General features: G+C 39.2%; 3 protein-coding genes across 7 annotated transcripts in view; 1 reads left to right on the top strand and 2 right to left on the bottom strand.

Moving 5' to 3' along the window:
* Positions 1-1792: 1792 nt before the first annotated feature.
* LOC121888117 (actin-related protein 2/3 complex subunit 1A) lies at positions 1793-10211 on the bottom strand. 3 transcript variants are annotated; one of them, XM_042399481.1, is made up of 11 exons: positions 9809-10211; positions 9019-9115; positions 8126-8230; positions 6841-7063; positions 5699-5806; positions 5424-5527; positions 5191-5299; positions 4097-4172; positions 3806-3999; positions 2025-2115; positions 1793-1902 (listed from the first exon to the last, which is right to left on the bottom strand). In XM_042399481.1, exons 2-11 carry the CDS (start codon positions 9080-9082, stop codon positions 1864-1866), a joined length of 1113 nt encoding a protein of 370 aa, XP_042255415.1. In that variant the 5' UTR covers positions 9083-9115; positions 9809-10211; the 3' UTR covers positions 1793-1863. The 3 variants fall into 3 exon arrangements, with proteins under 3 accessions (XP_042255415.1, XP_042255404.1, XP_042255424.1); XM_042399470.1 differs by having other exon boundaries at positions 9019-9112; positions 9809-10210; XM_042399490.1 differs by lacking the exon at positions 9809-10211 and adding an exon at positions 9597-9701 and having other exon boundaries at positions 9019-9112.
* Positions 10212-11539: 1328 nt separating this feature from the next.
* LOC121910063 (lipopolysaccharide-induced tumor necrosis factor-alpha factor homolog) lies at positions 11540-12956 on the top strand. Its single transcript, XM_042431027.1, has 4 exons — positions 11540-11707; positions 11790-11915; positions 12382-12556; positions 12655-12956. Exons 1-4 carry the CDS (start codon positions 11647-11649, stop codon positions 12770-12772), a joined length of 480 nt encoding a protein of 159 aa, XP_042286961.1. The 5' UTR covers positions 11540-11646; the 3' UTR covers positions 12773-12956.
* The window catches only part of abcg2b (ATP-binding cassette, sub-family G (WHITE), member 2b), a 32149-nt gene continuing 18840 nt past the window's right edge, over positions 12717-26025 (bottom strand). For all 3 annotated transcript variants that reach the window (XM_042430993.1, XM_042430986.1, XM_042431001.1), the window contains exons 2-16: positions 23885-24027; positions 22837-22896; positions 22624-22741; positions 22370-22525; positions 21240-21397; positions 20837-20988; positions 20419-20511; positions 19896-20047; positions 19408-19559; positions 18667-18756; positions 17742-17866; positions 16764-16918; positions 16563-16652; positions 16400-16452; positions 12717-16311 (exon numbers count right to left, since the gene is read on the bottom strand). In XM_042430993.1, coding sequence (XP_042286927.1) covers positions 16164-16311; positions 16400-16452; positions 16563-16652; positions 16764-16918; positions 17742-17866; positions 18667-18756; positions 19408-19559; positions 19896-20047; positions 20419-20511; positions 20837-20988; positions 21240-21397; positions 22370-22525; positions 22624-22741; positions 22837-22889 — 1695 coding nt within the window. In that variant the 5' untranslated portion in view covers positions 22890-22896; positions 23885-24027 and the 3' untranslated portion in view covers positions 12717-16163. The remainder of the gene's footprint in view (positions 16312-16399; positions 16453-16562; positions 16653-16763; positions 16919-17741; positions 17867-18666; positions 18757-19407; positions 19560-19895; positions 20048-20418; positions 20512-20836; positions 20989-21239; positions 21398-22369; positions 22526-22623; positions 22742-22836; positions 22897-23884; positions 24028-26025) is intronic.

The following is a 26025-nucleotide window of genomic DNA, read 5'->3' as shown; positions in this document are numbered from 1 at the left end:
GGTTTATTCTGTTGTAATTTTAAGGGAGGCTATGTTCATACATCCAGACTGAAATATGTCACAACTGTTGGATGGATTGCCGTGAACTTTGATTTCTGTTCCCCACAGGATGACAATAACTTTTGTGATCATCTAACGCCATCATCAGGTCACAATTTTAATGCATTTATTACTGAAGTTTATGACCAAATACCTGTAAACCGCAACACCTGAGCCCCTTTAACCTTTTAGCACATTGTTGATTGTTGCACTACTTCCTCGTTGTTTTTTATGCACTTGATTACTTCCTGTCATTCATTTTAATAATAAAAAACAAAACAACTTCTGTCTAGAGCTTTTTTATTGCACTTGGTCAGCTGCTTGACAATGTACACCACTGTCCTCTAACGCCTGATTGTCTTTCCTCCCTTATTAGTTGCTTTGAATAAAAGCGCCGGCTAAATGACTAAATTTGATGTAAATGTAAAACTGATGACCTTCCCATTAACCTCAGCGCTACTAATTGACAAATATTAAGCATGCTAACGGACTACACTACTAAGATGGTAAGCATTTCCTGCTAGTAATCAGCATATTAGCATTTCAAAGCTTCATAGAGCCACTAATGTTGCAAAAAAAAAAGCAATACAGTTAAAAACATCCATAGTTGCTCAGAAGAGAAATTATATGAGCCTGATGCAGAAGTTTGCTTTTACCTTGTTAGCTTAAGAAAAGCATTAGTTTTCCTCCAGCTCCTTGTGTATCTCTCCTCTGTTATAAATACACAATTATTTCTATGAAGAGAAGACTTTTAGTCCAATTTAACTGCCCTTATTACATTATTTTCATTTTATGCTTAAGGAACGAAAGCCTGCTAGCAGATACTAGGACTTAACTAACCTAGAACTCAACTACTTCCTGCTTAAAATAAATCAAAGCACACATCTAGTTTCTATCCGCCCACTGTGTCAGAGAGGCGAGCACAAAGGAAGAGACCAGTCCAGTGAGTTGTGTACTGTAAATGTATTTCATCTTTATTTCATGTCTACCTCAGTTACATAGAAATCCTCCATCTTGTGTTGTTTTAGTGTAGTAGCTACAGAGTCTAGTGCTGGCCAGCCGTGACTCCGCACAGGGTTTAGACAGCTGCATTCTCTCTCCACCATCAGATCCTGTACAGCGCTCTACAGCCAACCAGCAACATGACCAGAGAATATCAATAACCCGGGGCCTAATTTTAAACAATGACTTCACCTGCTGGAGAATATTTACTATCTTCCAGGAAGTAAAACATCACATTCTCCGATCTACTAAACATTGATACTCAGAGATCATGTTAAGGTTAATCTGAGGTGAAATACAGTCTGATTTTTGGATAAAACACACCTTTTTAGTGTTCATCTTTTGGTACAGGAGGTTAGAGAACATAAAAACACACATTTCACGTCACGTTTAATACGTGTCAGAGGACCTTCCCACTTTGACACCTGGTTAACCTTCATTTAAAAACAAACAAACAAACAAAAAAAAAAAATCAACAGTGATGTCACACGTCAGCTCAGTGTGTGCATGTCTGTGTGTGTGTGTGTAGTGTGTGTGTGTAGTGTATGTGTGTTTGTTTATTTTAGTGTGCGTGAGAGTGTTTGCACACACCCACAAGAGTGTGTTACGGTCTGATCAGTGCTTCAGCAGACACTCGATAAGGTGGTCAGTTGTGTATGTTACTGGCTGCGTTGCAGGGGCGGGGGGGGGGGGGGGGGGGGGGGGGGGGAAAGGGGGGAGGAGGGGTGAGGACTGAGGAGGGGGCGGGCGGGCGGGGGGGTGGGGTTGGGGGGGGGGCAGAAGTGAGGCCGCAGCGTCTCTTCATTCATTCACAAGATTTCTTCACATGATGCGGAGACCCTGGATAGAAGCTTCTAGACTCTGAGGAGGAAAACACACAAGAGAGTCAGTGCTGAAAGATCACAGAACACGAAGTCCTGAAGAAGAGTATTGATGTATGTGTGTGTGTGTGTGTGTGTGTGTGTGTGTGTGTGTGTGTGTACCTTAAAGTCCCAAATAGTCATTGCTCCATCGATGCCTGTGGTGCAGAACTTGCGACAATCCCTTTTGTCTCCTTCATAGATAGACACTTGGCTGGTGAACAGACAGATATATAGAGGATTAAAAGGAGGGAAAAGTGTTTGTGTTGAAGACACAGTACATTTTTGCTGACAACCAATATTACCATGACAACGGCATGTGTTATGTGTACATTAGGAATGTGGGAGCCGTTCCTTGCAGAGATATAACAAAAATATATTCATTTTCATGTGAGCAGACATGAGCGTAATTTCTAAAAGGTGAATAATTCATCCAATGGGAAATGTTTTTCCAAGTTAGACTAAAAACTACTTGAAGCCAGCTGTTTACTGGGGATGAGAGAGTGTAAACAATTTAATGTGTACATGGTAACTGTTTAGGAAAAGAAACATGCACATCTTGATTTAAGCACAAGTGACGCACTTTCAAAAAAACCTATCTGACAGACATTAATCTGGGATAAATCGAGGGTCGACCTCATATGAGTTCATTGCAGAGTCTGTTTTTTATTTTTCCAAGATTAATTATTTCTTATAAATGATTTCTTATTCGATCAAGACGATATTAAATATCAAAGACAATATTTTTTCTGGAAACTATGAAACAGTGGAGGTCGTCTAATATTCAAAGACTAGATAATTACATGTTCACAACATCAGATATTCTTTTTGAATGGAGAGAGAGCACTGGCAGTGCATTATGGGTTGCCTGCAGCCTTAATGTTGCTAGGCTACCGAGTGTCTTCAAGTCTGTTTATAGTGTCGTTTAGAGATAGTCAGCCCAAAGTGTTGTTTTAGTCCAATTTAACCTGCAGGCAGTTCTGAGGGATCCTAACGTGTTTTTCTGCCACAAATGATATGAATTCATGAAAGAGTCCAAAGCGTCTTTTCTCTCTTCTGATGTCGAGCAGCCAAGAAATACCACTGCCGCAGACGAGGAGGAGCTCAAAAAGACAGTCTGAAAAACGCTAACTGTGAGAGAAATAATTTTGGCCGCCGCTTCCAAGAGGAGCCTGACAGGAGAGTGCGAGTATGTGGCTGATAGACAAGCCGCACAAATGTGGGTTTTACGTTCTGCTTTATTGGTGTTATTTCACTTTTACGAGAGAAAAGGCTTCGAGGATGAGGACTCTCTTCTCCCGGGATAAGTGTGAAAGTGTTGTATCTTAAAGGGTGGGTGTAAATGGGTCGGCATATATTTGGACCGATACAGTACATGTAATATATCAGATACAGAGCTCTGCTGTGCTTCTGTTTATCTATTCCAGCTTTATCCAGCCAATGTTTTTTGTTACATAACACATATTACCGCTGTAGTTTTACTGGGCTTCATGTACACTCCTGTACAAGCTGAATGCTACATTTGCAATACAAGCTTTGCACCTTTTCTACCTTTCTAGATGCATTTAGTGGACGTCCTGTTACTCTTAGATATGCTATCATTCCTTATTTAATTGCTTTTTTTATTAGGGTTTTTTTTTGTATACATGGTGGTTGAAGCCTCGACCAAAACCGTTCACATATACACATTTACAAAAAATATATATTGCAAAAATTCTATTTACCCCTGTGTATAAAAAATGTTAAGAGGACAGAAACTCTTGGATTGTAACCACACATCCAACTAAATTGGGGCAAAGATTAAAGAAGTGTGAAATAGTGAAAACTCAAAAGCTGTTGTAAAGGGCTCTAACGGTGAATCCTGGCCCTGCACTGATCCCTGCTGGCGTGTGTGTGTGACCTACGTGATGCTGTTCTGGTGCAGTGTGTCCAGGGCAGTGTTGCGGTCCTCTGTGGTGGCTCTCTTGTCCATGTTCCTGAAGCGCTCCATGGCAGAGATGTTCCTCTGGATACTCTGCTTGGGGAGGTCGAGCTTTGACACAAATGTCAGCGTTCCACCATCGTCGCAACGGAACAGCATGGGGCAACAGTCGTGGCCCTGGAGACACAGACACACACACATTACATTTAAAATGGCACGTCTTCTTCACATTTATGCATGGAAATGTGTGACTGTGTGTGTGTGTGATTCTTACCGCAGCTACTAGACTGTTCTCTGACACAAAAATGACACTGAGGAGAGGAAGGAACTCCGTCTTCAGCTGCGAAGGACTAAACACACAAACACACACATATTAACTATTATCTTCAGAGTCCCGGTGGTTTACACTTAAAGATTAACCAGGCAGCGTATCAGACGTGACATCAACATTTTATTGTAGGAATCATGGCGGTTTAATGACACTTAAAGAGATACTAGTCTTTGATTGTAGTGTTTGCTGTAGTCAAGTCAGAACTTGTCAAAATCTTTCATCAACCCCCTCAGTTCATGTCGCCTGCAATTTGTTGACACCGTATAATTAGTTAAGTGCGGCCGTGGATCTGGTCCACATTTTGTTTCCCTTCCTCACCTTACTGACACTTTGATTTGATGATCGGATTACGAATCACAGCTTATAATATACAGAGTACATCAATATGTAGTGATTGAAACAGATTTTCTCATGTAGTGAAAGCAATGAAAAGCACTTTTTTTGATTTTGTAAATGTTTGCTTTTATTAATGTGATGGAGATTGTTCTTTCAACATGATGAATATGTGGGAGAAGATTTTAATATAATGAGAGGGGGTTACTCATTGTTTGGAGATGGACAAATCGCTACAGACACGTTCGCCTCCTCATCTAAAGTCAGCTGTCGCTCAGAAAGACTAATCTGTCAATCTCGTCTCCCTGTTTGGTTTGAGGGAACGAACATATTTGATCGTTTTCTGTTTTTAGTTGCTGTGAAAACAAAAAAAAAAGTATTGGGTCTAGTTCTTAATCATCTTTTTCCTCCTGTGTTGTTGCAACTTAACTGCGATCACTAGTGATGGCTTTGTTCTGGATTTTGCTTTATGCAACTGGAAATCAGCACCTTTATGTGTGAACAGATATTCAACAACAACAAAAAAACACAAGTAATCTATTTTTAGTATGTCAGAGATCTTATGGTTTAGGAAATTTCTGACTTTTATGTAGTTGGCAATAAATTTAATTTACATAAAATATTTCTGGGATTAATTTGATTAATTTATCAGAAAGTAATTGCTGCTGTAAACAAGATCCTTTCATGCATAGACATAAATATACCTGGCAGTCTTGGAGCTGTCCACCACAGTGACAGTGCTGTCATGGCTGACCCAGGCCAGACGGTTACCAGAGGCAGAGAAAGAGACAGAGTGGACCCAACCCCCTCCACCTAACAGACACACCAAATAAAAAAAAAGCAGATCTGGTTTAGTTCAAATGGTGACTGAAACATCAAAGACTTTTTTTTTTTTTTTTTTTTTAACATCACACACACAAAAGACACGGACACAGACCTGCTCCTCCAAACTCTGCTAGCACAGCCCCAAATGGCATCTTGCTGCCCCAGGGTGTGGGGCCTGGTTTCTCTTCCACTTCCTTAATGTAGGCTGAGAACACCCTGGAGGCCGGAGAGGGAGGGGTGGGAGAGTAAAAGGTGAAAAAAGAAGACAAAAAAAAAGAAAGCAAGAGAGAGACAGAGAGAGAGAGGCGATGTTGGCAGGTTTTCAATCATTTAATATTCATCTCTTGCCTTGTTTAAACGTTTAAATTCACTGTTCATGACATTCACCTGCATTTGAAGTCGCAGGATCCAGCAGCCAGCAGGACGTTGTTGGGATGCCAGTCCAGACTGAGGATGGTGGAGCGGATTGGTTTCTTGATGTGCTTGCTCACCCACCTGAAGCACATGGAGGAGCACACACACTTTTAAAATATGAAATGAAAAAATTCAGCACTTCTACTGAATATTTAAGTGGCTCATAGGGCTGATCTGATATACAAATATGATGTTTCAAAGGGGACACGACAACAATTTGTGAGTGTAGCTCAGTAATATGAACTGCTTGTGTAAAAGGTCTATTCTAATGAATTTCTACATGAGGTATATCAAACACTTATCACGACTGACAAATCACATCCGTTAAAATCAAACAAAAACACATCCATGTCACCAAAACAAAAATGAAAAAGAAGAAGAAGAAGAAGCTACCAGCCCTTAATCAACAGATAGAGTGACGTGTTACACTGAACATCTGGAAAAAATGGAGCTAAGAGTGAAACAGAACAGTTTGGTACCTGGACGAGGATCAATATCAGTCATTTGGAAACATGTTACTTTGGTTTTAAACATTTATTGCCACATCTGCCTTCATATTGTTGTTCTGTCCCAATGTAATAAAGGAGTTATTAACATGACTGGAATTTTGTACCTAAGGACAAATAAAAATGCCAAAATAACTGATAGTAACTGATAAATACGCTCAGTCACATATTGTTCCAAAATAATCAGAAATACCTATTTGGTCGTAATCATTCACTCTTATTTGTGGAGCTGCAACAATTAGTCGATGGACAGAAAATTAATTAGCAACTATTTTGATAGTCGAATAATCATTTTAATCATTACTTAAAGAAAAATGCCAAAAATATTCTGGTTGCAGCTTCTCAAACGTGAGAATATGAAGCTTTTCTGTGTCATAAATGATAGTTAATTAAGTATATTTTGGACTGTTGATCAGACAAAATGCCATCTGAAGACGTCACCATGCTCTCCTAACAGTTTTAACTGGCATTTTTTTATTTTATTATTTTCTGACATTTTATGGACAAAGCAATGAATCAAGAAAATAATCTGAATATTAATCGATAATGAAAATAATCTCGTTGAATTTCCACAATCGCAAAACGTCGTCAATGTACTAATGATCTCACCAGTCATTCTCAGACTCAAAGTAGCAGACAGAGATGAGTCGAGCTCCACTGCCGACTGCAAACTTGTTCTCCAGTGGAGACCACTTGACGAAGGTGGCGGCTCGGTTGATCCTGAGGATGACCAGCGTGGGCTTCCATACTCCCTCCTTCTGGGACCACACGTAGGCATTACGGTCTGCTCCACATGTCACTATACGGTCACTTTTGGGAGCCCAGTCAATCCCTACGATACAACAAATAGACAAATAATTAACCCACAATTATAGGAAGTAGAGCTGCAACAAGTAGTCGATTAATCGATTTGTTGATCCGCACAAAATTAATTGGCAACAATTTTGATAACTGATGAATGATTTCAGTTGTTTTTCAAGGAGAAATGCCAAACGTTCGATGGTTCTCGCTTCTTTAATATGAAGATTTGCTGTTTTTACTCTTCATAGATGACAGTTAATTGAATATCTGAACATTTTAGACTGTTCGACCAAAACAAACAAATTGAAGAAACAACGTGGCCTCTGAGAAACTGTGTCACTATTTTTTAACACTTCAAAGACTAAACAATTATTCCACTAAGTGAGAAAAAAAAAGTCAGATTAATAATGAAAATAATCGCTAGTTGCAGCCTGAACAGAAAGAGACCAAGTGATTATAATAATCATGATGAAATGAATCATCAATCTTGCATTAGCTTTCATATTGATAACTTATGAAGAATCACACAGGCTGAAGACCTCCATCTGTATATGACCTGACATTCAACCACTGATTGTCTACATAGACATAATACTTTATTAATCCAATAGGAAATATCAGAAACCAAAGGTGTGTGAACCCGCGTCAATGATAAGTCCAAACTGTCTGTGTGTTAGTCACAGTAACACCGGAATACAGCTGCAATGATTAGTTGATCAATCGATTGACAGAAATTTAATTGGCAACTATTTTAATAAATAAATAGTCGTTTTACTTATTTTTTAAGGTTACAGTTTCTCAAATGGGTGAAGCTTTTATGTTTCATACAGAAAATGGAATATTCTTAGGTTATGAACTGTTGATCTGACGAAACAAGACATTTGAAGACGTCACCATGGTTACAATGGCATTTTTCATTATTTTCAGACACTTTACAAACAAAATGATTAATCAAGAAAATAATCAGCACATAAATCAATAATGAAAATAATTGTTAGTTGCAGCCTTACACTGGAGATAATTGTGTCATCAGTCAGTCGTTAATTTAAAAAAAAGTGTTCAAAATAAATTCATAGATATTCTGACTGAATACCTGTTATGTGTCCATTGTGCTCCTTCAGCTCATGGGTCTTGACCCACTGGTTGCCACTCTTCTTGTAAATATGAACTTCATGGTTATTAGGACTGATGGCAATTTCTGCGGGTGGGAAAAAAAAAAAAAAAAAGAAAACCAGAATGTAAAGATGATGGACTTAGGACTTAACAAACAGGCTAGACCAGTTCCTGGTATCTGTCAGATAACAAGCTGGACTACTCAATGTAAAGGTTCACAAATCTTGAAAACACAAACCGCTGCAGCCTTATTTTATTTAGCAGAAACTACGCTCCTACTCTCATATATGTATAATCAATCATTCTATAATAGCTTGTAATTAATTACATGACCTGTAGCCTGTTGCCATTACTGTAAGGACAGGTTCACAATTTGTCAAGTCTGTCTTAAAACAACAGTCAGATGCCCATATTAACACTGAAAGAGGTTAATTTATTCCTCCTCCAAAAACACATTTAAAAGCTTATCTGAGGCTTATATGAGGCTTCAGTAGTCTGAGTTGGTCATATCAAGTGGATATCTGCCACATTTACAGTCTTTTTAGCATCAAATTCCCTCTTTGTGTTTCCTCGGACAGTGTTTCCCTGTTGAGCTGCGTTGGAAGCACAGTAACAAAGAGAGGGACTTTTAAATACATTTTTGCACAGAAGGAGGCTTGTGGGTTTTGTCCTCCATCACTTACATTGTAAGTGCATTATGAAGGGATCTTCTAATGGTCACTATAAACAAGATAAACGGTTACAGCAGAAAAAAAACAATTTCAATGTTCATCTTGGCACCTTACTATTGTTTATAGACAGACTTGAAAAATTGTGAAGGCGTCCTTTAACCTTTATGCAGTGCATCAGGTTAATTAGTGTTTGTGCACTTACGTGTCCTGTCGCGGTTCCACGCGTGGCAGGTGATGGGCTCCAACAGAAACTGATGAAGGGACATCTTGTCTGGGTGTGGTCCTCAAGTGGAGCTCTGCTAAGTCACACAGCAAAACTTAGTTTAGCGACAAACAGCAACCAAATCAGGAGCGAACAACAGAGCTGAACTTTACCTCCGCCGGCAATAAACCTCCACAGCTGACAAAGCACATATATATATAAAAAAAGTCTCATATTATTTCTCAAACGGGACAACAAGTTAACTGTTAACTTTATTGCAACGTTAGTCGGGTTCCAGTGTGTGTTAGCTCGGTTACATTAGCCATCAGTCAAAACATTGAAAGGCTGCTTCTAGTAGCCACCGTTAACTTAGATAATTTAATGTCACCAAGCAAACAAGCCAACTTTCACTGAGTTATACACTTTCTGTCCTAACGTTGACTTACTTGGCTAGTTTCTATAATTTTCCACCATGATTTAATGATAATCTAGCCGAGTAGGTTAGTTGTTTTACTCGGTAAAGCGTTAACATTAGCAAACATTACAACCGTTACTAGCAGGTTAATCAAATTGCTAACCAGCGTCTCATTGATGTCAGATGGGCCTAGTAGCCAGATTGGTCATTTTGTGAAATAATATCAATATATTGACATGTTGCTATCCACACGTTCACCACAAGGCCTCCCTTCTCTGCATCAGACCCCGGCTTTTCCTATGAGGAGATGCCTTCACTCCGGATGATAGCTATACCGTTTAACCGTACATTCCGCTAGCCTTCAGGCTAACTTACCTCCGAGGGTGCACTCTCGTTAGCCGGCGAGCTAAGTCACGCTAGCGGGGAAAAGATTAGATCAGGAGTGGACCTGAATTCGCGGACTCTGGTCAGTCGACACGAATTCGTCCAGGAATGTTGAGGGGAATGTCAAGACGGCCGGGAGGATACGACCGGGAGCATCCGGTAGCTAAGTCGGCAGCAAAACCCGTGGATGCCTGGCTGACAGCTAGCTTAGCATCATCACGCTAGCTGTTAACATTCAACTGAATAGGCTGCTCGTTCACGTCGAAGTCTCTCACACATAAAACTGGGAGCAGGACGGAAGAGCACCTCTAGTGGATCAAATGGGAATCAGCAAAGTCACCTAACCCGTTACAAAACACCACCATCTAGTGCATAGCTGGGACAAAACTGCCAACATCTTGTGCGGGGTAGTGGCTGAAAACCAGTCAGTTATGTATGAACTGAAATTAGGGGAAGAGATCACTTCTTTTTCTTCGTTTTTTATTGGTGCAATACAACATAACTTCTATTTCTAATCTTTGAACTTCCTCTCTCAGGAAATAGACTGAGATCCATAAAAACAGCAGACACAGGAACTTCTTTCCAGAAGCTGTTGCCCTACTAAACTGTTGAGCTGTACTGTTATCAAACTGGATTTTACATTTTAACATCCCTCTTTTAATCCATGCACTCCATGTCCCCGTCACTTTTGATGATACTTTTGCACTACTGCCTTTTTCTCATTCAATCATTCCTCTTGTTCATACCAGCCATTACAAGATCCCTTCATAATGCACTTACAATGTAAGTGATGGGGGCCAAAATCCACAAGCCTTCTTCGGTGCAAAAATGTATTTAAAAGTTTATCTGAAGATAATATGAGGCTTCAACTGTCCAAATTAGTCAAATCAAGTCTTTTAAGTGCCAAAGTCCCTCTTTTTGTGACTATTCTTCCACAGGGAAACACAAAGAGGGAATTAGATACTGAAAAGACTGTAAATGTGGCAGATATCCACTTGATATGACTAACTGAGACTGCTGAAGCCTCATATAAGCTTCAGATAAACCTTTAAATGTATTTTTGCACAATATGACTGTGTGGCTCCTATCACTTACATTGACAGTGCATTTGAAGCAGGTCCTCTAATAGCCAATATGAACAGGAGGAATGGTTACAGTGAGGAAAACCTCTTTTAGTGTTCATTTAGTCACCTGACTGTTGTTTTAAGACAGACTTGAAAAAATGTGAATCTATCCCTTAATTAATTAAACCTGGGATTATGTAATTCATGAAATGAATATTGTGGGTTATATGATGGTCTCCAAGCATGTTTCTAACCTGTAATTCCTTCTGATGTCTTGCACATTTGGACCACACATTGGACATGATTGCACAGTAATTTATGCAATTCAATTCAATAAACTGCAAGTATGAATCCATTATATTATTATCACAACATACAAATTTAAGGTTTATTATCATCAGTGTTTTCACCAAATAAGTTTCACCTGCTTGAGGGCTTTTAAGGAAATTGTATGGTTAACTTTGCTCCAACACACCTGTTATTTTATAGTATTTTTGTTGCCAACAATACACATTTAAACCTTTTTAAAATCAAAGGAAGTGAGCTAATTAGAAACCCACAAAATTACATTCAGTCCATCCAAGAAGGCTGTTTTAAAGCTACTGCCATTGACTTATGGGTAATAGGTTTTAACCAATCAGAGGAGATTTCAATTAGCATTTCTCCATCACACCTGTGAGGCCTTCAGATGAACGGCTGCCAGCACATCAAACATCAAAACACATTCACTTTTTTTTTTCTGTGCTACATCACCTAACCCAACAAATGGAGTCACTATCAAAAGTGGATGAGCCGTTTCCTACACCTCCACCGTATTTCTTACCAGGTAAAAACATCCTCAACTGAAATTATATCGCTCGTTGAAATAACAGTTAAAAAAACGTAAGTGTTTATGCATTTGTCTATAGATGAAAGTCAAGCAGGGCAAGACGTGAGGATCTACCATATTCACTCACCCTTCAGCCCTCCTCCACCTCTTCCTTCCTTCTCCTTTTCACCTGGAGTTGCCTGCTCAACTCATTCACCCTTTCCAGGTACATGCTCACTTTCTGCCTCCATTTTGAATACATAGAACAAGCCTGAGTATCACATCTTCTTTGTTCACGACTGATTATTTCTCCTACACTCAAATGTAGATTTTTAGTGAGAATTATTTAAAGTTGGGAAGGGTTTATTGTTGTTCTATTGTTGTAGATAGCTGACTTCTATGTATTGATTTAATTCCACCAGCACTACCAAAAAGTAGGACCGCCTGTACACTTCAAGAATGTTTTCATTGATGCTGCTTTCTAATAGCCTTGCATCTACCTGATGTGCATTTACACACAGAATTTACACATTTTTGTTTTTGGATGACAGAACTTTTGTTTTTCAAATTAATTGTAACAAACAGTACTAATCAGATGTTGTGAAGGGCTTTGGGTGCAGGTTTGATTATTGTAAGTAAACATTTCAAAAATAAGGATTCTCTTTCCTTTTTACCCTATGTCTTCTCTTTAGCGTCCGCTCCCCCGCCGTCTACTCCCAGGCTGAAGTTTGTGAGCTACGAGACCGAACTGTATCGCTCTCCAGCTCTGACAACATGTCCTTCTTGTCAGACTCAGGTCACCACACAGGTCACCTATCAAGTCGGGAAATACGCGTGGCTCATGTGTCTTGTGTTTGTGCTATGCGGGTGAGGAGAGACGCATTCAAAGACCTAATCTAATTACCCAGCATCAATCACACACACTTGTAAAAGATGGTGAATGATGAATAATTTCTGTCTTGCAGGTTGGTGCTCGGATGCTGCCTGATTCCGTTCTTTGTAAACAGTTTCAAGGATGCCTATCATACCTGCCCTCGCTGTCGACGGGTCCTTCATGTACACAGAAAAACCTGCTGTGGATGAACACACACTCACTCACTGTGGTAAAAGTGCATCTGGCTCCGAATCAGCCATGATAGGTTCAAATATGTAGATTCATATGTTTACGTGTAAATTCCACTCTTGTAGAGAAGGAGGGTTTTAAACTATATTTTATCCATGTTTTGTAACCAAAGCATATGAAATAAATGTTTTCTGTGTGTTTCAACATGTTTTGTCTTTTTGATGATGAGCACACTCCAGGAACAAATAGTAAATGTGAACAAAAGCACATTGGATGTTTGCACCTTGTGTATATTTTGCTTTAGATGGATAACACTTAAACTACAAACCTACCAGCTACAAACAAAATAAACATATACTAGTGTTTGCTCATCACTCATGTACAGAATCCCCACCTTACTTTCTCTCTAGTCATCAATACAGCTTGTGTGGATTAAGCCTGCATGTGTGCTTGCACTGTGTGTAGTAAACGTGCCCTCAGTGACGACACCAGCGGATTAGAAGTGTCGGTTTATTTTAGATCTTTGAGCCTCAGAGTAATGAGCATGTGAGATGCAAGAAAACCTGTCATTCCCTTCCTCCGAGGTCATACACGCCCTTTGAAGCGTGCCATGCCACGCCCTCCTGCCGCTCAGGTATAAGACGTCTTCGGGATGTCAGCTATCCAAGCACTGGTGGATCCCGGCAGCACCACGTCTGCTGAAACCTGCATGGCCAAAGATGCATCAGAGTCTCTTGCTTCTCTCAGTAAATCGGTTTCCTCCCTCGTGCCCTCTCCTTTTTTTTTCCAGCACTTCAACCGCAAAACTGAACTCCTCTCCTACTTGATCCTGTGCGTTTCCAAAATGCCGTTCATACCACCTGTGTCAATTACACGCTCTGTGTCAGGACTGACTGGGAAGGAGAAAACTATCAACAGCACTTCATCTACAGCTACTGTAGCCAAGACGAAGGTCCCAAGAGAAGACAAAGGCAGCTCAGTGAAGGAGCGACTTGCTTTGAACCTCAAGCAGCTGGGGAAGAAGAGCCAACACAGGAGTCATCTGCCAACTGCCAAAGCGGCATCAGGGACAGAGCTGCATGCAAAGAGAAGGGACCGCTCGTTGCCCTCATCACAAACACACTCAGACAGCTTGCCTGCCTCCAGCTCAGGTGAGTCCTTGTCTAAGAAGCAGGAGCATAAACATATGAGCCAAAGCTCTCTAAAGAGTGAACCAGAGGTGAAAACCAGGTCCCGGCATCAGGAGGAGGCCCGCTTCACACTGACTCTCACCCCTGAGGCTGTTCTACTGTTGCAGCGAAGAAACAGTGAGAGACATCAACGTTCTGGTGCCAGGAACACTGGAGGTGGAGCTGGTTCTTCTGGAAGCGCCACAGATTCCAGACGCAGGAGGGAAAACCTCTCTAAAAGGCATCAACCAGCAACACAGAGACACAACGCTCCAAACAGCAGAGTGGCTGCTAAAAACTACAGTGATGCTGAACTGGGAGATATAACATCATTTGTGAAAATCTCACTTCTGAACGAGCAACATAAGTATGATGATGTGGAGTACGAGGAAGAAGAGTACTATGGTGTGGATGAGCGTGTGGTGCTGAAATGTACCGAGTGGCTTCGTGGATTGGAAAACACACCAGTAACAGTAGGAAACAGCCTGAATATGAGCACAAGCAGCGTAAAAAGCTTTTAAAGGTGAAATGAGAAGCACTGACTGATTGAAGTGTGGACTTTCAACCAGAAAATGAACAGTGAATGTTTGTGTTGGTTAGTTTCTGTTAAAGATGTTTTTGTGTTGCCAGCACTCAGTGTGTCTCTCTTGTGTTTGGTTCCAGGATCAGTAAGACAGCTGTATGATTTTATTGGTCCTTTTAAGATACAGTATTAATTAACTGTGGTAGTGTTGACGTTTTTATGAAACAGAGAGAATTTTGGCACAAACATGATATTTTGTTTTCATCATCTTCTCCAAGTTTAATGGGAAGTAAAACTTTTGACATTCAGATTTGCTCCGCACATTTAAACCCCTGATAGGTTTTTACCATATTTTGCTGAAACATCATATTTTTTTAAAAACTTGAGCAACTTTGCAGAACATTTGAGTCATTCCATCTGAAAAATACGACAATACAAACAATATACTGCTGATGCAAGGAATCTCTTAAATGTCTTATATATGATTTTGGGAAAATCTGGCAAGTTTTCACTGTTTTGTTTCCTTCAGATGGATGGAAACCTGTGTAATCTCTCTAAACTACAGCATAGCCCCCTTCACTGCCTTGCTGTTTAACATGCATACCAAAAAACAGTATCACTTCACATGGAAAGCAAGGACCTTAATTGAAAGTGAATTAATCTTTTTAATTCCAATTTAACTCTAATTTAAAACGACCGTCTCTATTAACCTCGTCAGCCTCACTGACCCAACAGTCGGTACAAACTCACAGAGCTTTATTATGGAGATCCCAAAGTTCCCAAAGATACCAAATCATCGAGAATATTTCCATTTAATGCAATGGTTCATCCATAAAAATCTTGGGTTTAAATATTTCACTCTGTTTAAACATTATATGGCTTCCATGAAGAGCAGGAGCAAGATCATACAGAATATATGATACTGTCAGACGTTGTATGAATAAGATGATTTTCCCAACCTTAAAGCTACTTAAGGGGAAATTAAGTGTGAAAAAGAGTTTAAGGAGTTAATTTTAATGCTTTTCTGTCATGTGTGCACCTTTTTATTGCCCTAAAATCAGATTTTACAGCATCTGTGCATCTAATGAGTTTATATCCATATTTTATGTTAATAAAATAAGTTGACAGTATAATATTTTTGTAAAACTTGTAACAAAAAAATGTATATTTCTGGTATGCTGAAAATATAATGACAATGTCTTCACTGTTTGTGCATGGCATTAATAAGACGAGCATTTCTGCATAGAGGAATAGCTCTATGCAACTTTTTTTTTTTTTACTTGGAGAACTGAGAAACATGAGGGTTTAAAAAGGTTCCCTATAAAATGCATCTTTTCCTTAGTGCAGCTACTGTTGCCTCTCTCACTGTAAGGAGCTTTGTAAGGACTTAGATATTGGATTGGCTGTTGCTGTACATTCCCTCGTGCACAGACCAAGTGTGCTTAGTGGCAGCTAATCCACCTGGGAGTCAAATGTTACAACACGTGCGTTTGTTTGTGTGTGAATGAGAGCGTGAGAGAGAGAGAGTGAGAGAGAGAGAGATACGCCATATATAATGTTCAACAAATAATAATCACATTAGAAAGCTGTGCATGCATATAAAACAATAGCTTTCTTTTTTTCTCCCCAAATGTCATGTGTTTTCATTTGAGGCATGTTAAATAAATAAGATAAAGACACAGTGCATGGTTGATGGATACATAAATAAATAGACGGGCATCATTTCCAGCGGTTGATTCGCCGCAGCTGTACGTAAGCCAGGAACATGCAGACCAATATGATTCCCAGCAGAGCCACCTGGTTCTGCCAGAAGCCCCACGCAGAGTAGTCGATGCCCTGGCTATTCAGGAACAGCTCTCCTGGGATGCTGCGGCACAGACAAGAGATGCTCAGTGTGTTTGTGAATGTGGGTTATTGTGTTCTAAGTCGTGGTTATGTTATTACTCAGCACTCACATGATGCCGTCGCTCTGGAATAACTGTCCCGTCATCTCGTTGATGAATGTAGCCTGAGAGGGACAAAGAGATTCAGATAGAGTCAGATGAAATTCGACCCCACAAACCTCATTCTCACAACCACACCCTCCTTATCTTGCTCTGCCTATTTTCCATATCTTACATCCAATCCGTATCTGAAGATACTGATCCATTTCAGCCAGGAGAGCCAGCTCAGCATGGAATTGAGATTGACAAGATAGCCACCAAAGACCTAAAACAAGAGGATGAAGAAGGGATAAGGGAGAGAAATATATACTAGTAAAAAACAGTAGTATGTACAGTGTGGTGTGTGTGTGTGTGTATGTGTATCTTTGTGTCTCACCATCATGAAGACGAAGGGAAGAGCAATGAGGATGTTAGCCATGGCAAATGAGGATACACTCGCTGAGACCAGGAAGGCCAGGCTGACTCCGGCCAGACTGACTAGAGACATCGTCAGCGCAAAACACAGGAAGGCCTCGAAGGCAGGCTTCAACCCTGGAGGAGTGTTGGACATACAGACAGGTGACGAATGACAAGAAAACTCTGAATACATTACTAGAGAAACATAACAAATGCAGACACCTCCATACAGAGCACAAAGAGGTCACTGAAAGCTTTGCTGAGTATGAAAATGGTGCGGATCATATGCTACGGCCTTCACAGTCACTCAAGTAGTTGAACACCTATGGGGGATTTTGGACCCATTTGTTAGACAGAACTCTCCACCACCATCAAAACACCAAATGATGGAATATTTTTTGGTAGAATGGTGTTCATCCCTCGAGTAGAGCGCCAGAAACTTGGAGAATCTAAGATCACTGAAGCTGCTCTGAGTGCTTGTGATGGCCCAACATCTTACAAATATGCATTATGTATCCTAATTTGCCTCCCAGCTGTGTGTAAATAGCAAGACAGAAAAAAAACCTCCCTGAGCGTTTGAATAAACTCCGGAGCATCTTTATCTTCTATTTGATCTTAAATGGAAGCTTCCAGATGAAAAGCAATAAGCATACAGTAAATTTGGCAGACATATCAAACCGGATTCAGGCAAATCCCTGTCATCTAGAGTTTACTTCTTATAACCGGAACCCCCTTGGGATAAAGCCAAGTCTATGCAGAAAATTACGGGCAGCTTCCTTATTCATTACATAGTTTACTGCTTTCACACTCCAGGACAATTGAATAAATTGACCGATGAACTTTAAAAGATTTGAAGATATCTGCATGAGTCCTAAATTACAGCATGATCAGATATAATAGTTATTTCATTGATATTAAGTGAATGCTATATAAACTGTGTTGCATGCGGGTGAATTACCCATCATATAGTAGGCAATGGCTGAAAACACAAAGATGGGAATGATGCGGTTGGGGATGAGATCAGCAAAGATCTTGGACAGGAAGTAGACAGAGGTACGATAGTAGCCACTGGAGTTCTCATGACTGCAACACACATTAAGAAAGACTCTCAAAAAACACACAAAAACACAAACTGATTTAAAAGCATGAGATTGTAAAGGATTTACATTATGGAAAAACTTACTAAACCTCATATCACACTTTTGAACTACCTCTGCATGTTAAAGGCTAATGATGGCAATATTTAAAATGTTCTGATAGTCAACAAATCCCAAGAAAAGACCAAAATCAACAATGAACTGAATCGACTAACAAGTATCGTCTGTGTGGCCAAAGCCTGACACAGCTTTAATATCTGAGCCATACAGCGCCGATGTTGTCAAAAAACTATAAAAGACACAAATCAATTAGCCACGTTGTTGCACTGGGTGACCTTCATTATCATGAACATGTGCACTGTAGTTTATTTTGAATCAATCCGAGACACACCCTCCTGCCACTGTAAATATTCACCAGTGAACCGCTGAAAATAGTCCACAACAATTCCATCATTTACTTTTGTTTGAGTAACAAATTTTGCTAAAAGCTACAGTGCACAGCTGTTTTAGGAAATTACTAAGCCTTTAAAAGAAAAGAAAGAAACTATACTATACTATGAATTGGCTTGGGACTGAGAGCATCAGAAAATAAATAAGTTAATATCAAATTTTCCATTGAATTTGTGTAAAATAAGAAAAAGACTAGAATAACGTCAGTCCTTAAAGGAGCAATCAAAAAGAGAAATGTGCTACACATAAATCCGTCTGGGAATGTAACATCTTCGTAGTCACCTTCTGCATACATGTGCAACTCAACACAACACACAACCTTTATCTTTCACTCACATGAAGATTGCCCTTTCATTGATAAAGAGTTCAACAGCAGAGAGATTCCCAAACACCATGTTGATGATAAGGAAGAAGAACGCTCCCATCCTGTCGTTCAGAAAGAGAGACAGAGGGAGAGAGCGTTATCTGAGTATCAATACATTTGACGGATACTCAAGCAGAAAATGTCAGCAAATGTAACCCTGAACTGTGTTTTATCACCATAAACATGAGAGTATTATTTACTTAAATTACCTTAAAGCCTCTAGCCCTCTTTAGGCATCCCAATCCTGGGCTAATTTCTCTAGCTGTCCCCATGTAGCTGAGAGTTGTTTCCTTATCTTTACACCATGGCACCTTATCTCAATCATTAACCGTATTTTAAATTGAATTTAGCCTTTATACCCCAGCGCTTGCATACCTGACCTTCATTTAAAAAGCTAATCACTTTTTTGACATTTTTGTCATTCTTGCCTTGGAATCTCAAGCCATTATTCTTGCAGCCTTTCCTTTGCATGCCTACAGTGTGCATGAATGTGCAAGAAGATACTCAAAAACCCTCCAAACAAACAGAAAACCTTTGGTATTATCTTATATTTTTCATTAAGTAGTTCTGTTGTTATTTTGGGTAATTTTAAGTGGAAGTACTATCAGATGATGCAGTTACAATGGGGGAAGTGTGCAGAGGTGAAAATAGAGCAGGTAGACACTAAGTTAAATAGAGGTTGTCTGTTCTGCTGCAGGTTATGTGTACTGTACCTGTTCTGTAAAGCCTCGGGCAGTGTTAAGGGCATCTGGTAATAAATGAGTCCCACCAGAATAGCAAAAAAGATGTTGAGAGCCAACTGGGCATAAGAGGTCTGAGGGTTCCTCAGACTGTTCAGGACTGTCCTGCCACACACCACACGCATCTGTCTCACACACACACACACACACACACACACACACACACACACACACACACACACACACACACACAGAGAGAGTAGGAAGACATTTTTCATGGGCATAATGACAGTTATAAACAGGGGTCATTCAGCGGGCAGCCAAGCACACTGACATAACAGCTGGCTAGAACAGTCATTAAACTCTCAACATCATAAACTCACTTCAGTTTATGTTAATCACAAAGTTAATAACATCTGAGAATTTAATTCCCTCAGCTTAATAATTATTTTATATCATTTTCTAAATGTAAGAAACATATTTTATCCTAACCAAAGTTTTAAGCTTTAGATTTGGCTGACCTGGTAGAAGAAAGACGTAACATAGTCAGCTGCCTTGTCTTGACCTTTGACCCCTTCAGCAACGCTCTGGTTCACATGGTTCAACTCCTCAAGCATATTCTGGCACAGTTGGGACTGACAGTACTTGACTGCCAATGGGTTTTTACACTCAGCTGTGGAAAGAGAGAACATCCCTAACACATGGAAAATGTTGTAGATAAGGACAGAAAATCTGATAAACTTTCCCTTTATGACAGTCGTTAACTTTTCTCATCGAGCATGTAGGTGAAACGTCTGTGAATATAGAAACACTGCAACAATAAATGTCTTTATTTCAGCATGTAGCAGGTTCTATATTAAATTGGCTACATATTAAAATACAAGCATTCAAATGGTGTTGAAATAAAATATATATATATATATATATATACAACCCAGATTTTTAAAAACTTTCCAACCAAATTTAGCTCAGTTTTAGCTAAACAAATACATGGGTTGTTGGTGTTATTTACTTTAGTTGTGTATTATTTTTATCTAAGTGTACCTGCAGTGAGTGACTCTAATTTGGATTTAGCTTCTCCGTTTGTGATGTCCATGAAGAAATCAGCGGGGTTGTCGAAGGACTCGATCTGATAACCTGTAAAAAACACAGACACACACATATATCACACCCAAGAAATGTTGTAATGAGTCTTTCTATAAAAGCAAACATCATCCTGATGTGTTAAACCATCTAGTCAACATCAGTTTTATGTTCATTTCATATTAATAACTAATATTAACATAAAATATTATGTATGAATATTAAAATACAAAACTGCAGCTGAGTTGTAGCCTATGGGATAGCTGGTTGACCGTACAATACAGTACTGTTATCTTTCTCTTTTGTATGTAAGTATTCATCGTTTAACATGATAACACAGTCCTTTCATAGTAAACACACAAACACACACATACTGTACCAAGGTTTGTGAAGTATTCAAGCGCACGGCCTGCTGCGCCTGCGTACACCACCTCTCCTTTATGCATCAGAGTCAGGTGGTCAAACTGTCTGAAGATGGAGTAGCGTGGCTGGTGGATGGAGAAGATCACAGTCTTACCGCTTCTGGAGAGCCTGGACACACATTTGAATATTTGTTTAAGCACACATAGTTACAGGAAACACAGAAGTAGACAGTGAAGATGATAATGATTTTCAAGTCATCAATAATGGCTTCCATGACCCAAACAGGTGTTAAAAGTATGACCCCTGCTATTTGACCCACCCCTTTTCAGCAGCCTTGTATGCTTCTGTTGTTATTTGTTTCTTATGTGTGAGTGTGTGTTGCCAAATGTGAGATTTAAATTGTAATTTTCTTGTCGTACTTGTGCAGCAGACTGATGATACAGTTTGCAGTGTTAGAATCCAGTCCGGTGGTCGGCTCATCCAGAAACAGCAGAGAAGGAGAAGTGATGAGCTCCATCCCGATGCTGCACCTCTTCCTCTCACCTCCTGATACGCCACGCAGAAACTCCGTCCCTATCTGCACAGAGACACACACACAGCATGTGTTCCTACTTATTTCAAGGGCTTCTTTGTCCTCACAATGTAATTTGCATCTATTTGATATAGATAAAATAAATAAAAACAGAAACCTTACAGGTTTTTGTCCACCCCATAAAGTCAATAATCATCTAGTTGTGAAATATGAAATATAGAGAAAGACGATGTGTGTTACAGACAAGTTTGTTTCTGCATGTTACAGGACTAAAAACTTTCTTTCTCCCAAGTAGGTACGCAGTAATAGTATAATATAATTTTGTATGTAAGATCTCAAAATACTTTTGCATTTGTGTATGTGTATTAATGTTTGTATATATGTATGTATGTACAGGTATTCGTATTAGTATATATGTACATGTATCTGGCTGGCCACACTGACTTAATATACTTGCAACATTACTTATTTACCTGAGTAGTCAACTACAATTTTCATTACTTATCTCCCTATCTTGTTCTAAGATAAGATATACACATCATAAACATTACACACACACACGCACAAACAAACACACATAAAACATCTGTATTGCATTTTTGCACTTATTTGACTATTTTTTGCAAGTAAACTTACTTTTTTAAAGTAACTTTTTAATTGAAGTACAATTCTTCACTACAGTTTAAATCACATCATTACAAAGTGCAAAGAAATCAGCCACCCCTGAATGTAGGACATTCAACAACCACAGAGCCAATCACAGTTTGTAAATTAGTTCATTTCTCAGTACTTTTGAGTCATAAAGATCACAATTAACATTGTTTCCTTAAATTAACTTTGAATTTCAAGTGTTTTCTATCTTTGATCAAGTAGACTTTTATCTTAGTAAAGTATCACTAAAGCCGTTAAGCTTGAGTAGGACATTGTAGTATTCTGTTCACCACTGCGGTATAATGAGTGATATGTAACTAACTACAGTATATTATGTAGTATTTTACTGTGTTTGCAGCAGTGTACCTTAGTGTCTGCGCAGTCTGTAAGGCCCAGCTCTTGTAAGATGGCATCCACCCTGCTCTGTTTGTCTGTGGAGGAGTGATGCTGAGGGTTGAGACGCAGGTTGGCGCTGAACAGAAGGTTCTCTCTCACACTCAGCGTCCCCATCAGGATATCATCCTGGAAACACGAGGATGACGTAGACACAAACTAGTCAGAAGAATCCAATGTATGTAATGTCAAAGACTGTGTGTATGTACTGTACTGGGTTTGTGTACCTGAACCACGTAAGCAGAGCTGAGCCTGAGGTCAGAGGTGACGACCTTGCCGTCCACCAAGACTTGTCCTTGCCGAAGTCCAGCAGGGTCTTTTCTTCCTGCGATTACATCCAGAAGTCTGGCAAAGAAAAGGAAAATCTAATGTATATATGGCTGCGGTTGTGCCTGTGAAATAGTGTCTGTACATCCAAAGTACATAAACATGTTTCTTACGATGTTTTCCCACTTCCTGTGGCACCCATAATAGCATTCATCCCCGGTCTCATGATACCACTGCAACAAAAAAATCAGACAGTCAAGTCAAATCAATTTATTTACAGAGAACTCATTTAAATAATAAAATGATATAGACTGAACTCCAATAACCTTGACATATTTTAACCTTTAAAGCCTTTACAGATTATTAACATTCACATTTTCATGCTTTAAAGATTTATATTCACAAGTTGCATTTAAAAATGAACCTCTGACATTTAACAGTATTTTATTTTCTGAAACCAGAGAGGCATTCTTGTTTTAATGGTTCTTTATTATTCTACTTAAGCATTACACTGAGTATGTGTTGTTGTAGATAACATGTATGGTAATCCAGATTTGACTGATCTTTCACCACTTGTTAGATCCGTGGTAAACATTATTTCAGGCCATCATATCCGTCACTGTGCATGAGTGGTCGTCTATATAATTCATATAAATATCAATATTGTCCTATTTTGAAAATAGTTGTACAACATGAAGCAAAGTAGCATTTAAACTAAAATCTTTAATGTCATAAAATGTTGTGCCTTTCGAACATAATTTATGCTTTGATTGCTTAATTTAACTTCCTGTGGATGGCTCTGGCCCAAAGCTATGATGACAATATCATGGGAAAAGACTAATGGATAATGAAAATACATCCCCTCTGGCTGATCTGACTGCTGCCAGAGCATCTTTAACTCAGTGTGTCTAAACTCTTCATAAAACAAAACACAAACGTATGGACCTTTAAAATTCTTTAAAATGTTTATAATGATATGCAGTTTGATGAAATGGCCACAAACTGAAAAAAACTTGATCTCATAACTTACTTACTATGAGATGTTAAACAGCAGCCATAGTGCAAACAGTGTTTGTATGAGAGGAACAACAGGAACAATCGTCCTACAGGTAGCTCTAACATGCTATCATACAGTCACCACCAGACGACAATGCTGATAATTAGATATAATGGTAGGCCTATGTACATGAACACACACACGGGTTGAGTATGATGTCCTACCTTACATCTTTGAGGATGTGTTTTTCAGGACCTTTCTTGCAGCAGAGCTTCCTCTCCTGAACGCAGTAGTGCAAGTTGCTGAATGTGACTGTGGGCCCTCGTTCCTGGAAATACTCCTCAACACCACAAACAACCTGCTCCCCCTTAGACATATTCGAACACAGCGGTGTTAACAGCAGAGAGAGAAATAAAGAGGGGCTCAGAAAGAGAGCTGTACTGTCACGTCGACCACACAGAGATGTGTGTAGTCTGACAGGGACAGAGACCAGAGAGCAATAGAGGAGAGAGCATGTAATCAGTAAGTTTCTGTTATAAACTCATCTGATCTTTGGACTCCCTCATTCCTGGGCTCATACACTTATGGCTGTTCACAAAGAAGATAGTGTGACATTGAACTTTCCCCCAAAGTCTCAGCTGCAGTGATAGCTACAACCAAGATGCGTTGCAAGCTGCTTGATAATAGCTGATTATAACAGATGACCATGTTTTTACAGTATACTGCTGCTAACGTGGTGCATTCATCCATTGTGAATACCTGTTCATTAGTATGTAGGGTCATAGCAGGGAGTAAAAGGCAGGGAAATGTCCTGGATAGGGTGCAACGCTAACAAGGGTAGATTGACAATACAATCTCAGACTCATGGCCAATTTTGTGGACCACACAAATTTGGGGAGAAGATGAAAATATACAGAAAATGGGGAACCAACTTCTTCTGATGATGACAACCATACTACTACTACTACTACAACTAATATATTTTATACACTACACAAATGTAGGCCTCCACAAAATACATGAGTATGTGAACAAATGAACAAAGTTCTGTTAGGGGACACCTGAGCATTAGGCAAGGCAAGGCAACTTTATTTATATAGCTCATTTCACACCATTTCAAAGTGCTTTACATAAAATAAAAAGACTATTGTATCAAGAACAATTAAAGTTATTAAATAAAAACACCACCATGAGGATAATTTGAAAAGATTAAAACAATCAAATTAAAACAAATTAAAAATGTGGGACCTTCTTGATTTTAAGGGGTGTAATAAAACTTTTTTAAAATATTCAGTATATCTCAGTTTATCTCATTTCATTTATTTCTGTGAAAAAAACAATTAAATGTAATGTTTAGATTGTTATTGAAGATATAAACCTAAAATAAAGGCACGGTGAAGACATGAACACATGCAATAAGATATATTGTATGTATATATATATATATATATATATATATATATATATATATATATATATATAAAATTGGGGAGGACAGGAGGAAAACCAACATGGAATCTTACAACAAACCGCATCAAACTATAACATTGTCCCACCTGATGAAATTGGAGGGGTGGGGGGCAATTTTATATGCCAATAAAACAATTTGCTTGAGTGGTGAAAAGGCTGCTTCTTTAAATACACTTAGCATATACATATCACGGATTCGAGTCACGGATCAGATCATTATTAGGATCAGCGAAAAAAAGGGGGAGACAAATAAAACTTTGTTTTCCATTTATTCTGTAACACACTTACAGCCAGAAACAGCAAGTAGCTTTTGCCCATGGTCTTAAATGAAAACAAAATTTAAGATGTCCAATGTTTAAATAAAATAAAATAAAATAAAGTATATACGATATTCAATGCTCAGTTATTGCAATATGAGGCATGATACCTTCCTCTTCAAACAGTGAATGAAACAGTATCTGTCCACATCATCAAAACTTGATGATAACAAACAATCACCGCTAACGTCAGTTAACAGCTAGATGCTAATTAGCTGCTCAGCTGCAGCACATTAAACAGCAGGTAAACATTACTCAAATGTCACATCGGACCCGTTAGATGCTGGTTTGATCGTTGCTCTTCAAAATCCCTGTTAGCGACACGCTGCCTGCCAATGACTTGTACTTACAGCAGTTTTTTTTACTTTGTCTTAAACGAGACATTAAATTTTGCAATTAATCCGCAGTTCATATGCCTGCCGAACCGTGGGGGGCGATCTGTACGGATCACGGATCAACTACTATCTGTTACACCACTAGTTAACATTTGTTATTCTAGTTACTTTAAGCTTATTACTCAATATACAGCTCGGCTTAAAACGAACTAAAGAAACTGTCAGAAGCAAGCAGCCAGACCT

This window comes from Thunnus maccoyii, chromosome 2, assembly GCF_910596095.1.
Source record: "Thunnus maccoyii chromosome 2, fThuMac1.1, whole genome shotgun sequence".
In the NCBI taxonomy this organism is placed as follows: Eukaryota; Metazoa; Chordata; class Actinopteri; order Scombriformes; family Scombridae; genus Thunnus; species Thunnus maccoyii.
The sequence above is the reverse complement of the archived record's forward strand: the minus strand, read 5'-3'. Positions and strand labels throughout refer to the sequence as shown.

Excerpts from the sequence above, each read along its gene's own strand:
- LOC121888117 (XM_042399481.1), bottom strand. The coding sequence starts at position 9,082 with ATGTCCCTTCATCAGTTTCTGTTGGAGCCCATCACCTGCCACGCGTGG. Across the intron at positions 5,528-5,698 it reads TCCTGCGACTTCAAATGCAG|GGTGTTCTCAGCCTACATTA; the intron begins GTGAATGTCATG and ends TCCGGCCTCCAG. Across the intron at positions 4,000-4,096 it reads AGAACAGTCTAGTAGCTGCG|GGCCACGACTGTTGCCCCAT; the intron begins GTAAGAATCACA and ends CTGTGTCTCCAG.
- LOC121910063 (XM_042431027.1), top strand. The coding sequence starts at position 11,647 with ATGGAGTCACTATCAAAAGTGGATGAGCCGTTTCCTACACCTCCACCG. Across the intron at positions 11,708-11,789 it reads TCCACCGTATTTCTTACCAG|ATGAAAGTCAAGCAGGGCAA; the intron begins GTAAAAACATCC and ends ATTTGTCTATAG. Across the intron at positions 11,916-12,381 it reads AACTCATTCACCCTTTCCAG|CGTCCGCTCCCCCGCCGTCT; the intron begins GTACATGCTCAC and ends TCTTCTCTTTAG.